Source organism: Perna viridis, chromosome 6 (assembly GCF_037379345.1).
Source record: "Perna viridis isolate PV_CMFRI_1.1 ecotype Kerala chromosome 6, ASM3737934v1, whole genome shotgun sequence".
NCBI classification, from domain to species: domain Eukaryota; kingdom Metazoa; phylum Mollusca; class Bivalvia; order Mytilida; family Mytilidae; genus Perna; species Perna viridis.
The window spans coordinates 27095674-27110293 of record NC_142450.1 but is presented as its reverse complement, the minus strand read 5'-3'; the positions used below and the strand labels follow the sequence as shown (position 1 = coordinate 27110293).

Sequence of the window (14620 nt, the reverse complement as noted above, 5' to 3'; positions counted from 1 at the left end):
AGTGATTTCAAAGGATCAAAATACATCCCCCATTTTTAGATCAAAATATTTAACTTTTTGAGTGCCAAGGGTTTTCCTCGATTTTGCCAAGTAGGAATTTGAAGATTCCAATTCAACTGTCCTGCTTATAACTATCGAACTCGGAATCTAAAAAAAGACATTGCCCTTGGAATTAATCTCTTGAATGTTTTACGAATGTAATTTTTAGTGTCAAGTCACTCAGTACATGTTCGTATTGCCGTACATACGTACATTTACGTACACAAAAAAGGAAAGAAAAAAGAGACGTTAAAAAAGAACATTAATATTGTATAAAATACACTAAGATGATTGTACAAATAGAATGTTTTCTTTTTCATATTAGTAATGGAATTTTACAAGTATTTTGTTTAATGTTTATTATAACGATTTAAAAAGTAGCATTAATGTGAGATAAATGTCAATTCGGAATATTTCTTTAATATCTAAATATTTTTGTCTCTAAGGGATTTTTTTTTATTAATTAAATATGTTCTTGAAAATCTTAATATACCTATATTGTGTATACATTATGATTAAAGGTGTCATATATAACCGTAAAAACAAAACATCACGATTCTTGTCATTTTACTATTCAACAGTTCATTTTAAATCATTTCTTAATAAACCATGTATAAACATGGTCAACAGCAGTAACATAAAGTATGACAATTCACACTCAAGTTATATATCAATACTCAATACAAAAACTATATACGAGGAATTAGTTTTATCTAACTAATTATAACGAACACGAGAAATTGTGATAGGAACAATACATTAAACAATATTACATACTAATATTGAAACATAATATCGAATAAGAAACACATGGTAATAAGACGGAACACTACAGAAAATCTATTTTAGAAGAACTGAGATCATCATCCAAATTAACAAGATTTTGGGATAATCTTGTGTCCAATAAGACACTATAGTGCATTGTTAACACAAGAAAAACTATACATTTCTGAGCATATTCTACAATCGACTTTAGTTCATTATAATTAATTCTACTATATAATAGTTACTTTTCATAGCTTTTGAAACCGTTTAATGATTAAAAGAAAACAACACTTTTTTCCAATTTCAGTTCTCTGATCCCTCGTCCTTTAGATGTTCTAGGCAATCTGATTGTCGATATTGTACGATTGGTCTCCCACTTCTATCTTCTACAAGTTTTGCTGAAAGATTACAATTTATAACATTTAAATTAAGTAATCTTTATATCAAAAAATATTTTAGGTTATTGACCCTTATTTTTCAGATCTAGTATATCCTGTTTGTATCTCTTGTTTATTTTCGTTTGCCTTCCCCTGCAATAAAGGGGGTAATTTTTGTTACCATTGTCTGCTTATTAGTCATTCAGAAACAGGCTTTTGGAATTTTTCTTCTAATGAGTTAACCTTTGTATGAGAGTTATTACAAGTTCCCTACTATTGTGTTTTGACAAAGAAACTACCTAAAACTAAATAAATTAATAAAGAATGATAAATTTGAGATATTTTAAAAACTGAGAGACAGATGTAATATAGAAAGAACATATTGGTTATAATTACCATTTCCAGATGTAACTGCATTAACCAAAAGTTGCATTTTTCGATCATTTTGTAATAATTTGTCTGAAAAAAAACACGATAGCAATGACCTATGATTAGTTTATGAACAAAATCCCTGTTATGTCAACGCTGCAATGCAAGTTACAATTTTATTAATTAGACTATCTGATTACTTTTAATTAAAACTGATAAGGCAAGAAATAAAACAAATAATTGAATAAATAAATTAATTAAAAAGTATGGATCTCGTACGACAGATTTTTCGATTCAAGCTGCTCCGTAGATACCATATTTAAAGAAATGCACAATATAATACAGCATGTTAGCTTGCCTTAATGCATTTAGTGGAAGGAAACTTTATAGATTAGAATTCAATTGTGATAATATAAGCGTTTATTAGTAAGATTTGAGATAATTTACTTGTTTCTTTGTACGTATTATTTTGATTATTTTAAGTTCTTTGTTGTGTGTGTCTGTTTTCCCTGTCTGGTAATTGCATGGATTACATTCTTTTGATTTCTGCTAGAATCTTGGTTCCTTTCATTAATCGTTAATAGAACCTTTCAAGATAGAATTTGATCGATACACTCAATTTATTTTCTTATGTATACTAAAATGCACAATAATTAGACCAATCCTTTTTGTTAAATGACCATCAGAATGATTTTTTAAAAGTTTTTTGTTGTGTTTTTGTTATTTGTTATTTGTTTGTCTTCAGGCATTAACTTCTGTCCAAGGTTGTGTTTTTAAGATATGATGCAAAGTTAATATCATTTGCATGAAGAATATAATGTCCAAGTCATTTCCAATACAACAGAACAAGAATGTATCCATAACAATAGTAAAACAAACACGCATTTTAAAAAACACAAGTATTTGATGTTACCTATTTGTGTTATTTCTGTCTGTGTACTTCTTTCTTCTGTTTTGTCTTCAAGCCTAGACGAAAGCTTATCTGGTAATATCCAATTCAAAGACTTTATCTTATTTGGAGGTTCTTTCTGATAGTTATCTAAACAAGAACGAAACAATAATTTGATTCATATAAGAAATTAAAGCTCACTGTCATTTCTATTTTTAATGCATTTTTATGTTACCGGCGTATTGATGTATTTTAATTTTCATATAATTATTATTATTAATTGGGGTAAATAATGTATAGTAATAAACATATAGTATACTATCGTCGGTCTTTCTTTTCCTGCCTTGTCCGTTACCGTCGACATCGTCATCTCGACTACTTTCTAATGTGCTAGATCCAAATGACGCGAATGTCGATTTTCTCGCTGTCCAACCTTGATCCAACCTTTTCTCTGATCGGTCGTCAACCGAAGCCCGACGGACAAAAACTTCATCTTCAAATGAGCTACTGTGGCCCGAGAGAACAGAAAGTTTTCTGGTAAGGCTGCAACTGTCATGGTCTGAAGCACTGCTACCCATGCTAGATACACCAGAGCTTGACTTGCGATCCTCAAAGGTGTCTTTTCCTTGACATGATAATAAATTCTGTGGTAGAAATGTTTTAAAGCTGTCCTTTTGATTAGATTGGGTATCAATTGTGGACTCAATTGCTGTGAGTTCGTCAACCGATACATCTGATACAGATGATCCAGACGAACTTGAAGAACTACTGCCACTCTTCCAATTTTGATCATGATACCTCTACAAATGATTAGAGTTGCTTTATCTTAAACGGATAATGACAAAAAGAAAATAGGAATATTCAGTTTGAACATTGTATTATTTACCATAATATACGGAAAAATATGACAATTCATTTTTAAAATTGACAATGTCATATATTCGGCTTTCTTAACAGTTCTTTACTGTCATTTTCTTTTGTGTTTCAAGTAAAATATTAATCTTGTTTTTTGTTAGTTTGTTTCTGGTATATCATGGTCAGTACTCTGAGACGGGAAATATAAGTTTCAACTTCCCATTTCAAACTTCCTTCAGAATTAAAAACTCTGTTTTATTTAATCATTGAATTGAATTGATTTCCTCTTTTACGCAAGAAAATAATATCTATGTTCAACTGATTCTTTTAAAAAGTTTAATAACTTACAGCATAAAACTTCTCAGTGTCTTTTTTCATATCAGTCTCGCGACGCTGTTCCATAAAGTAAAGATGATTTTTTCGGATTTTATTAAAGGCTGCATGGTCGCTGGGAAAAATTACAGGGTTAATAATGTCTCTTATTTGCTCATAAATATCAATGCCGTCGTCAACAAGGTCATATACATCTTTATCTATATCTACAACAAATATGCATACTCATCACATATGCTCATCAATATCAGAAAATGTGTTGAGAAAACTTGTTAATTAAGCATCGTTCAAACCGGTCATAACTAATTATTGTTCATAGAGTTTTTTCGTATTCTTAAAAATTAGAATTCATTACTTTGTATCATGTAGTTTGGAAACCCAATTTATGATTGAAACCCACTTTACAATATTTTATACTAAATATGAAACGTCTACTCAAGGATTAATCAATATTACAAGCTTTTGCCGGCATTGAACACCAAATGCACGTCTGATTTAGTTATAAATAGCCTTTTGTTTTATTTAAAATTTACTCAAGTGCACATTTTGTTGTTCATTGTAACTTTAAAAATTTCATCCAAGGACCTAGCTGAGTTAAGATTTGAATTAACCATGAATCGTTTAACGCGCAAAACATTTCAAAAAAGCAAATATGAACTCGAACTTGACTAAAACTGTTTTATCCATAGGTACCAACCTCCTGTCTTGCACAAAGGAATCATTTTACGAATCATTTCCCCTCTAGCGTGCAATATTAGAATTTCTGTTCTTGTAGGCATTTGAAAAAGGCGTTTCAGTGTTTTCAAGCTCTCATCATAATCTTTCTTGGCCGCGTCAAACTTATGAAGCATAGTTTGTACATCAGCTCTGTTCTTGAGTTTTCGCACATACAAAAGCGTATTCCCTAGTTTTTGACAGTATGCGTTCTGTATACATTCATTGTATGATTTCAAAGCTTTTTCCATTTCAATCTTTACTTTATCTGTTTGCTTATCCAAGAAATGTTGTATTCCTTTCTTAAAATGACATGAAGCAATATTGGCGTAATACATGGGGATATTTTCATTATTTTTAAATTTTTTGCTGAGTAAACTTACAGCCAATTTATGTTTTTTGATTGCTTCGTCTGGATGGTGTTCCCTGTACTCTAAACATCCGATACAATTGTATATGTCAGCTTGATATATTATGCTTGTAGACGAATGTTTAAGTTTGTCTGAACTAAAAAGTTCTGACGCCTCCTTAAATGTCTCTCTTGAATCAGAGCTGCTGTCCATTAGCCTAAGCCCTTTGTAGTATTTTATTCTTGCATATAAGATGGCAAATTGAGTTTGTTCAGTGTTAGTAAATCCAGAAGTATCTATTGAAGGAAATGATTTCTCCAGTTCACTAATTTTTGAATCAACATCAACATCTTGTTTGTCGTACCGTATACATGCTGCAACATATTCGACTTCCCATGATAGTTTGGACAATGAACCTTTTTTACTCGTGCCACTCATGGCTTTGATAAATAGAAGATGGTGCTCTGGATTTAGAATCATTTGTACAACGTTGTTTCTTCGTTTTATTTCATCTTCTGTGGTTGTTAGACTAAGCCTTCTTAAAATATCTTGGTTGTATTGGTTATCATGTTTACCAACTTCTGACATGATACTGATGTATTTTTGAATGTAATTCCTTAGATAGTCAGCTTTCTCCCTCGCAACCAAAACACTTGAATCATAGCAACTTCCTATTTCTAAAACAAGGTCGTCGAAAAGTGCAAAATAGTTGTTTTTAGCCTTTTCCATTGCATTCTTTGTATTTTCGCCGCGTGCTCTCTCGGACAGGAACTTGCACACCAGGGGATGAATCGAATAAATAAATGAGCACTCTCCAGCAAGAAGGGATTCTTGTGCGGTCTCATCTGGATCAATTTGATCAAAAACATCGTTGTCAATTTCTAGAAGGTGTCGCCTTTTAAGTGACAAAAGTTTAAACTTCAAATCAACAGATCTTTCAAGAACTTTCTTACAGCTGGGACAATTGCATTGGTGTTTTTCAAAAGATTGATTTCGGTGCAAACTAGAACTCCTTCTCCGTTCATAAATTTCGTCCTTTTCGCATTTAATACTTTTACCATTAATAATAAAATCGGCAAATTTTAGATCAAACTTTGACGTTCCAAATAAAGACAGCATGCAAATTAAGCATTTTTCCTCAAACGAAAGCCTTTCGAAAGGCTGAAGTAACCAATCAACCTTAGTTATATTTAACGAAGATGAAATAACCTCATCAGGCCTTTTTTTCAGAAATGAGAGGTCTTCATATCTGCAATCGTTGATGACGTCACATATAACTCGTATTGCCAAAGGACAAGCCCCACATTCAGTTATTATTCTTTTAATATCCTTTGTAGTAATGTCGACCTAAAATTGAGCATTCAATGTTAGGTAATAAACCAATAAGTAATTTATTTTTCAGCTTTGTGCATAGAGTATACTATGAAAAGAAACTTACATTAGGGACAAATTACGCTTCTCTGATAAATATTACTTGAACTGAACGTCTTTTCATATTCATTGCTGTCCAACAAAACCGAAATGTTAACATGGTTTCTTTTAATTTTATAAAATTTTAACTTTTAACACATTGAAATTTAAGCGATGCAGATATTTTTCATTATTTCCTTATCAGTTACCTTCCTAGTGCATTCACGGACCAATGCCTCTGCATCTACATGCAACAGTCTTTTAACCTCTATTTTTACCATCAACTCTGTCAAGTTGTCACCTGGAACACCCAAAACGTCTTCCCGACAAGTGACAATAATTCTGGTCTGAAAGATAGATAGTAGGAATGTTTATACTATAAAACAAACACTAGTGATATAAATCCAAGTTATTTTTATGACTTGTCTATTTTTTTTTTTTGCATTGATCTATTGACCGCAACACATGTAGATTCTTGCCTTGCAAATAATTATTCCAAAATTAATTTGATTATAAGTTAATCATATTCAAGACATGCAATTTAATGTATAATACTTACGTTTGTACTACCGTTCAGGGTAACAAGTATGGTCTGGAAAAATGACAACACCTTCTGCTTTTCTATAACATCTTCTATATCATCAATATTGTCGAAGAAAAATATCACTGAAAAACAAACCATAACAAATACAGAAAAAAAAACATTCAACAACAAAATACCAATTAGCTTTGTAATTGTTATGACTATGTAAACAAAGCAGTGTCAATAGCTAGAAATTCAACTAACAGACAAGTTTAACATGATTTTAATATCTGGGGAAAAACAATAGAGTAAGGTGTATTGGCAAACCTTACAATTAGACAGAAACACATTTCATTTCCCTTATTTTAATATTGTTTGGAGATGGCCTCGCACATTTGGTTGCTTCGTTATTTTATAGGACCTCTGCGTGACTCCGCTTTCACAAAGTGTTTCGGGAAACTCCATTATTGTAGCTAGGCTCCTAACAGATTTTACTCACTTGCAAAAGACAGATGCTTTTGGTGGGGAGCATTTGATGACACTCTCGAATTTCCGAGCGTATAAAGTACTTTTACATAGAAACGAATATTTTCCCAAAAAGAAATGAATTTATAAGATAACAAAATTACAGATTTGCATGTTGATAATGACCTATTTGGAACATTACACATTTATCTAGTGACTTTTAAGAAATCTACCAATACTCATGATAATATTTCTTCAATATTATATTGAACTTACATTTTCGTCGTTGTTTGTTTACACGAGATTCAAAGAACTCGAGGAGTAATTGTTGAAGACCATCCTCTTTATGCACAATTTCGTTCATGTCCACAGTGTCATCTGTACTAATGGCTGCATTAATACCTTCTGTGCCTGAACCTCGTAAGTCCTTGATACTGAGGATTGATGTCCTCAAAAAGTGTACAAATGTTCTTTGTTCTCTAGAAATAAAATTTACTTCCAAAATTAAAACAACCTTTTATAAGTTCTAATGCGTTTAAATTTGAAAACATTAACTTGTTTTATAAGTAATACATTAAAATATAATTAAATAAAAGTTCAAGACATAAGATTGTTTCATTGGCTACAAATGATCCGATAGGTTAATAATAGAGTAATGATAAATTAATGGAGCTTTGTCTTGCTAGTGTTATTTAAATGCACCTTTTGCTGCTGTGTAATTGTAACAATAGTATAGTAATTCAAAATAGTCCTCTATCAATGAAAGTTTAGAAGGTGAATTACGTGAATTATTTACTCGTACCGCAGTTCTATTTTTACTGTTTTCCATCTGTCACTACGAAGGTCATAGCAAACAGCTCTTGTAAGGGATGTTTTTCCCATTCCTCCGAGTCCACAAACAAAAATTCCTAAAATACAAAGAGATGTAAGTACAAACTTTCAATCAGAATTCGTTCCGGAAAAAATAAGATGATACACTGGATTATAATTTCTGTGACTGGTACTTTCAATCAGAGATTTGTATATCAAAAATATTTTACATCACCTTTAGAACAGGAAATCTGATTGCAGATAAATACAAGCTTTAAAAATTAAACAACACATATTTGATTGTCTCATGGAGAAACACAAATCCGTTAACTTTTACGTATGTTTCGATTAAGTGTGAACTGTCACAGGGAACGTAGGAGTACGTCAGAATTTCTAATACATATTCATCATTAACACAAATGAAATTTCGAAAATTAATTGTTCAGTGATTGAACTTTCTGTGTATTTTCTTTGTAACCAGTTACCTTGTTTTTCCCCGGTTTCAATCGAGTTTTTCATCAGGAATATTTCGTTCTCCCTTCCTACGAAACATTTATCTCTGAAAATTCCTCTTTCTAAGCAATGACGCCTCAACTTGCTCAAATTGTTCCTTAATTCTTTCAACTTCTCTGCAACTTTAACTGAACCATCCTCCGAGTAGTAGTTAAGATAATCAGTTAAATTAATGAGAAATTCCAACAAATCATTCCTGTCGCTAAAATTACTCTCAAGTACTTCGAAATATGCAGCTGTGCTTTCGATGGCGCGTCCTTGTCGATCTAGCTGCTTTCCCGACAAAATGACAACTTGGTCAAATATATTTTTTTCACCATCCCAATACTCAGATAAGTAATGTTTCAGTTTGTTCCAGATGTCAAGCTCTGTTTTTCCCTCAACTGGTATTGAACCAACAATATCATCCAAACTGAGTGCCATTCTGATGTAAATAAACAGATTTTCCTACTGCATACTGTTTGTTCAAACGGCAATTTGCTGTTTACGGATACTGTAACGAAAATGATGTTGGTAACAAAGAAGTTGATTAGAAGAACGATATCGTTTCGTAAACTGGAATGAAGTAATGTACAGTCAATATCAAGGTAAAAATGAATTGATAGATATTAATGCCATAAATATATTTAAATCTTTGTAAGACAGACGAAGCTGTTCCTGACCATGAAACCACAATTTTATGATATAATGGCCATCTAAATAAGGCTGTTGTTTTGTTGTGACTGATACAAATATAATTCCTTTAGCATTTGCAGATGTTATCACCATATCACCAATTGATAACATTAGATATTGTTGTTTTATCAAATCAATCTTTTAACAAAATCGTTCAACTATTCTAATTTTTCATTCCGTTCCATTTTCCATAATGATATGTTTGTTGATCTGAAATTAATATCCCTATATTTGCTAACTGAAAATAGCACCTGCTGCTCCATGGAAATCTTTGTTAACTGAACTGTTAGGTATGTAAAGTAAGTCGCAATCATTAGGTAGTGTATAGAAGGAATGGAATTGATTAAACCGAAAAAAACAAGGTTAATTTTCAATTCTGTTGTAACATGTTCGTTGATCTTTTAAAAAATCCTCTAACTATATTACTGAAAAAAGCGTCAGCCTGCTCCATGATAATCTTATTGAAAGTTAGAACGATGTAACAAAGTTAAAACAAATATTATATATTTGAAAATATTGCTAAGAAGCTACACAAGCCGCTTTATTTACACAAATAATCAAAGGAGCGCCTACCAACAATACGAAGTGAATACAAAGGAATTTTGCATTGGCTCACATTCTTTCAATGACATAACAAATCTATTTTAATTATTGAGGATTCCTCTGAAATTCAGACAAACAATGAAAACAGATTGAGTCTTGAATAAACTTCATATTACAGAAATCGAAGTAATAACAATTTTTCGGAAATTTAATCGAAGGATAGATTCGTGGTACGAAGAAAAGAACCTTCCCGTTTAAGGCTTGAACTTAAGTATATCTGTCGATAGTTAAAACTTCAAGGAAGGGGTAATGAGTAGATACAGTCCTTCTTTATAGGATGTCACTTTGAAGTACTGACCTAAACTACGGAAATTATATGGTAAAATGCTAATGCAATAACAAGAAAATCTTCCGGTTACTTACATGTTATAACACGCGGTCCTTGTTTCATATTGTAAATAAGCCAAGACTTTCATAAAGTATAAATGTTTTATTTTAACAGGTTGAAAATTAAGTCGTTTGATTTCGTGGGGCATACATTTTCAATTAGCATTTTATGTATGATACAACAAATGCATAAGACTTTCCGTGTAAGTTACTTCTTCACTGCAGACACATTATATTATTGAGCCTAAATTGATCTACATAACGAAATTAACACATCTGGCAACAACTTTTTAACAACTATGCACATTTTAATTATTGTTTTAACTAATTTTTAATTCACTTTTCTCATTTTAAGGCAAGGGTAATATAATACCAAATATCGGGTACTAATTTCCTATATCGATATATGATTTATAAGTTTTGATTTTAAAACATTCTCTTTTTATGGAGAGCATTGTGTTTCCTAATATAACAACGACCAAATATAAATTAATAAATAAAATTACATTATATATCACCGCTGCTCATCATATAAAGCGATTACTTTCTTGGCATATGCCAGGTTTTAGAACTGTTTCATGGCTCATTATCATTACTTTCTGCGTAAGTATCATGACACATCCACGTAAGAACCAGGAAAATCCTAATAAAGCGCCATATAAATGTAAAATTTTCTTGATTCAAAGTTAAACGATGACTAACAAGAAATTATCCAATGATTTGTAAGATTGTTAATGTGTCAGAATGATGCTACGAATTGAAACTGGGAGATTTGACAGTGGGGAATTCTTGTTTCTTTTTTCTTTAGCAACAAATGTGACAAAAATGCAGTTTATTTATTAGAAATCGTGTGCAAATTATTAAAATGCTCAAATTCATGGTAAGATATCTATTCGTTTGGTTTACAATCGGAAACATTATTGGAAATCATCACTGTACAGTTACAGTTGTTATAGACGCTTTCTCAGTTTCTGGGTACGCGTTTTTGGAATATATAAAGAGGCAATTCATTGCAAATTCGGTTCGAATTGTTAGTTAAATCACCAGAGACAGATTAAAAGTATTCATAACCGAAAGAATAGGTAATGGTCGCAGTCCCTCGAACAGACGGTTTCTAATTATTTATTTGCTTTCTTAAAACATAGGGTTTCAAAAACTAGGTGTCTTTGAAGCTATGTGCTCTGATACTAGGTGTCTGGGAAGCAAGTTAGAGACTAGGTGTAGGAGAACTGGGTGTTCCGGGAGGGAGATGCTCCAGGAACTTGGATTAAGGCTAAGTGGTTAGTTGATTTGCGTGGTGTTTGCGTTTGTCGTTTAGACTTCAGGTTTTATTGGTAGTTCGGTTAATTTAGAACAATCAAGTTTAAATATGTGTCATAAATATTGAAGCACCTCAGATTCTGGAAAAATAGATACGAAAGACATTTTAACTTATTCTGAATTTAATAAGTATTCAAACAAGCTGTTAACGCTGCACAATAACCAGCAGACGATATAACCAATGGAATTATTCAAATTTTCCCGAAATTCGACATTTAAGCAAGAATAGATATAAGCTTCTGAATTTGTTACTGGGATAATCAATTTTAAATGTAGGTAGAACACTTACGTGGGCTTAGATATATTTGAGATAATTCAGAAGTGGCGTCGAGTATATTACGTTTATTACGTTTTCATAAAGATAATATCTATTGGACCAACTTGATAATACTTAAATTCCACTTATGCAAATTTTAATTTGATTTGACTATTTTCTTTACATCTAAAGAAAACATAGAAAACTAATAAAATAGAGCAGATCCCGGAATGTGAAATTACATTTAAAGCATGTTAATATTGATTAAGATGCACTGCAAATTTTCTCTTCAATTTTTTTAATACATAAAAAGTCAAAAATCATTCTTGTTACGACTTTGTTTCATCAATATGATTGTGTATATATATAATTGTAAGCGTTTACCTAGGATAAGTTCCTTTATTTTGAAATATATTTAAAACGGTGTCCAAACAAAATCCAGACAGTAGATGGCACATGACAAATTGTGTTTTAAACATGCAGTGTAACCTTAGATACAGACATTTATATTTGTTTTGCCTTAAAATGGACACGTTTCGAAATTGTAAATGACAGAAAACAACAGGGTGATTATTTTAAAATGAACGATATTAAAGATAGTCATGTGATACAACAGCATAGTTTATAACCATTCAGCGTAAATGCTATGGAAAACAATACATGTAATTGAAATAAATATTAAGAGTTTGTTGAATTTAAATTTGATTTTAACTTAAATGATCTTTCCGCATGCCATTAATAAATGCTTTAAACAGCTGTGTAAAAATAAATGATTAAGAGTTCACATTTTACTAATTACAACTGTCCTGAATAAACAACATTTGTTTGAAACCCTTGAACTTGATTTACTGATTGATTCTTGGGGTTTAACGTCCAAGCAGCAATATTTCAGCTATATTCAGACGATGAACACGAAATGGATGATAAAATGAACATGAAATGATGATGAAATGAAAAAAGGGATAATAGGGTCGACAAATTTTGATTGCCACTAGAAAAAGGGAGAGATGGGTAGGGCCGGGCAATTTAGCCTCCTGTGGCGGAGCGCAAAGGTTCCTACTCCTATCGAATACCACAGCAGGGTTATTTAACGTGCGAGGAACGCAACAACTTTCCCAACACGGTGCACCACTATGGTTTGCTGTCAGGTTTTCTGTATTATAGCCTGAGAACCCCAGCATGTAACACGCCAGGGGTACCCATTCCACCACCCGGGGCACACATCCCAGTTGCTCTGTGGGCAGAGCGCCTAGCCCCCGGCTAGGTTTCTGAGCACTATTTAGTCGCCTTTTACGACAAGCTTAGCGCTGCTGTGGGCCTATTCTTTTAACACCCGGAACTTGATATTGGCTTGATAAACAGACAAATATCATTGTTACTTAACAATGACACTGATCTGCAAAATCGGTCACAAGAAAATTAAAAACATTCGGTACAAAACGTATTGTTTCTGGGTTATTAAAAGCATAAATATTAAAACAACCTACCTGGTTATAAATATCTTTCCTTACTACACAAACAACATAGTACACATTGCATAGGTCGAATTACTTAAGCGGGAAGTAAATTATAATACGTCGCTGTTTGTTAGGATACTTTGATAAATACATTTTTCACGTCTCTGTTAAAATTTGTACTCTGCTTTACCTTGTTTTTTTACGTAATGTGTCTCTGTTTTCATTGTAGATTTCTTTATTTTGTTCTCATGATTATTTAAACCATGTCACTGCATAAAATAGTTTTATTTTCATTATAACCACTACGTATCATAAGCGGAGCTTGACCCTAATTCTTACTTTTGGTTAATTATAGAGGACAAGATTGACTCACCTCTTTGTTTCGGAATTTCTCAATCTGCTACTACGTATATTGTAAGAAATAATTCGGATACAGTCAAACGGGATTTGGAGTAAAGACAACGATTACAACATTCGTCAAGAACAAATTAATTAAATGGTCTTTAAGTATTAAATTGAGGTTTATAACACCTGCAAACCTGTTAATGTCGCACGAAATTAATGAAAGTTGCAAAAAGACGATATTTCATGACGAAATTTAGACAAGTAATTGTTGTAACAGCACACTTTTTTTTCTGGATTCAGACTACGTTACAAACAAAAACACTTCATTTCTCGGATTTAACACCATTTTAACCAATTTCATTAAAGAAACATAGAAATAAAGGTAAATAAATGCTAAAACAGACAAACCGATTTTATTTGTAGACCGAAAATACAAATAAAATAATTTTAGAAAGCAGTGAAGACGTACTGTAATGTGTCTAGCTTGGCATTATGAAAGCTGTCATATGGAGTTATTTAGGGGGGGGGGTCTTTCTTGATTCGTTATGTTATCTTTCTCTTCAGGGGTCTGCTTATGATCAGATGTGTCAAACAATATCATATTTTTCATGATAATTAGTCGGAGTCTGAGCCATTTGAATTAGTTAACGTTTTGAAAAACATAGACTGTTTTGCACTCCGTGAATTCGGTATATGGTTGTTTTCTCTAATTTCTTATTTATCTTAATTCTTATAATTTCATATTATTGGGATATTTTATCAACAGTCTAACTTTTGCGGTATTGGTGTTAGTGTAAAACGTGGTTTAGTTAATTAAAATGTTTTATGAAATTAAATTGCATATTTATATGAAACGTATTGCAATACACCGTTGGCTGCTGTGTATTTGCTGTCAAGCGAATATGTTTTGTGTAATGGTATTGTTTGCTTTTTGTTCAATACACTGCTCTAGTTGTATTCGTCATGGTGATTGGTTTTGTAGTTATTCATTTCCTTTTTAAAAAATAAATTTCATTTAAACATAGTTTGTGTTATTTGTGGCAGTATCACCAACTCGTTTTACAGTCTCAATTTGTTATGTTATTTCACAAAAAGTGACTCTTAATTAAGCTATCGAATCATTTACTTATCCGTCCTCTAAATACATTGAGTATAGTGTATTGGCGATAATGACATTTTAATTTTAATACGCTTCAGTATTTCGCCATGCCTAAGGCAAATCATC

The 14620-nt window shown here is 31.9% G+C and overlaps 1 protein-coding gene across 3 annotated transcripts; it reads right to left on the bottom strand.

Annotated features, from left to right (window-relative positions):
* Positions 1–733: 733 nt before the first annotated feature.
* On the bottom strand, positions 734–13498 carry LOC148614309 (uncharacterized). Of its 3 annotated transcripts, none has more exons than XM_088588387.1 (12): positions 13424–13498; positions 8385–8905; positions 7892–7997; positions 7366–7568; positions 6661–6767; positions 6311–6448; positions 4325–6038; positions 3643–3833; positions 2759–3239; positions 2464–2589; positions 1578–1640; positions 734–1202 (listed from the first exon to the last, which is right to left on the bottom strand). In XM_088588387.1, exons 2-12 carry the CDS (start codon positions 8833–8835, stop codon positions 1108–1110), a joined length of 3675 nt encoding a protein of 1224 aa, XP_088444513.1. In that variant the 5' UTR covers positions 8836–8905; positions 13424–13498; the 3' UTR covers positions 734–1107. The 3 variants fall into 3 exon arrangements, with proteins under 3 accessions (XP_088444513.1, XP_088444514.1, XP_088444512.1); XM_088588388.1 differs by lacking the exon at positions 13424–13498 and adding an exon at positions 13241–13262; XM_088588386.1 differs by lacking the exon at positions 13424–13498 and adding an exon at positions 13081–13197.
* Positions 13499–14620: the final 1122 nt, after the last annotated feature.

Excerpts from the sequence above, each read along its gene's own strand:
- LOC148614309 (XM_088588387.1), bottom strand. The coding sequence starts at position 8,835 with ATGGCACTCAGTTTGGATGATATTGTTGGTTCAATACCAGTTGAGGGA. Across the intron at positions 6,768-7,365 it reads AAACAAACAACGACGAAAAT|TGATATTTTTCTTCGACAAT; the intron begins GTAAGTTCAATA and ends TTTGTTTTTCAG. Across the intron at positions 1,203-1,577 it reads TGCAGTTACATCTGGAAATG|CAAAACTTGTAGAAGATAGA; the intron begins GTAATTATAACC and ends GTAATCTTTCAG.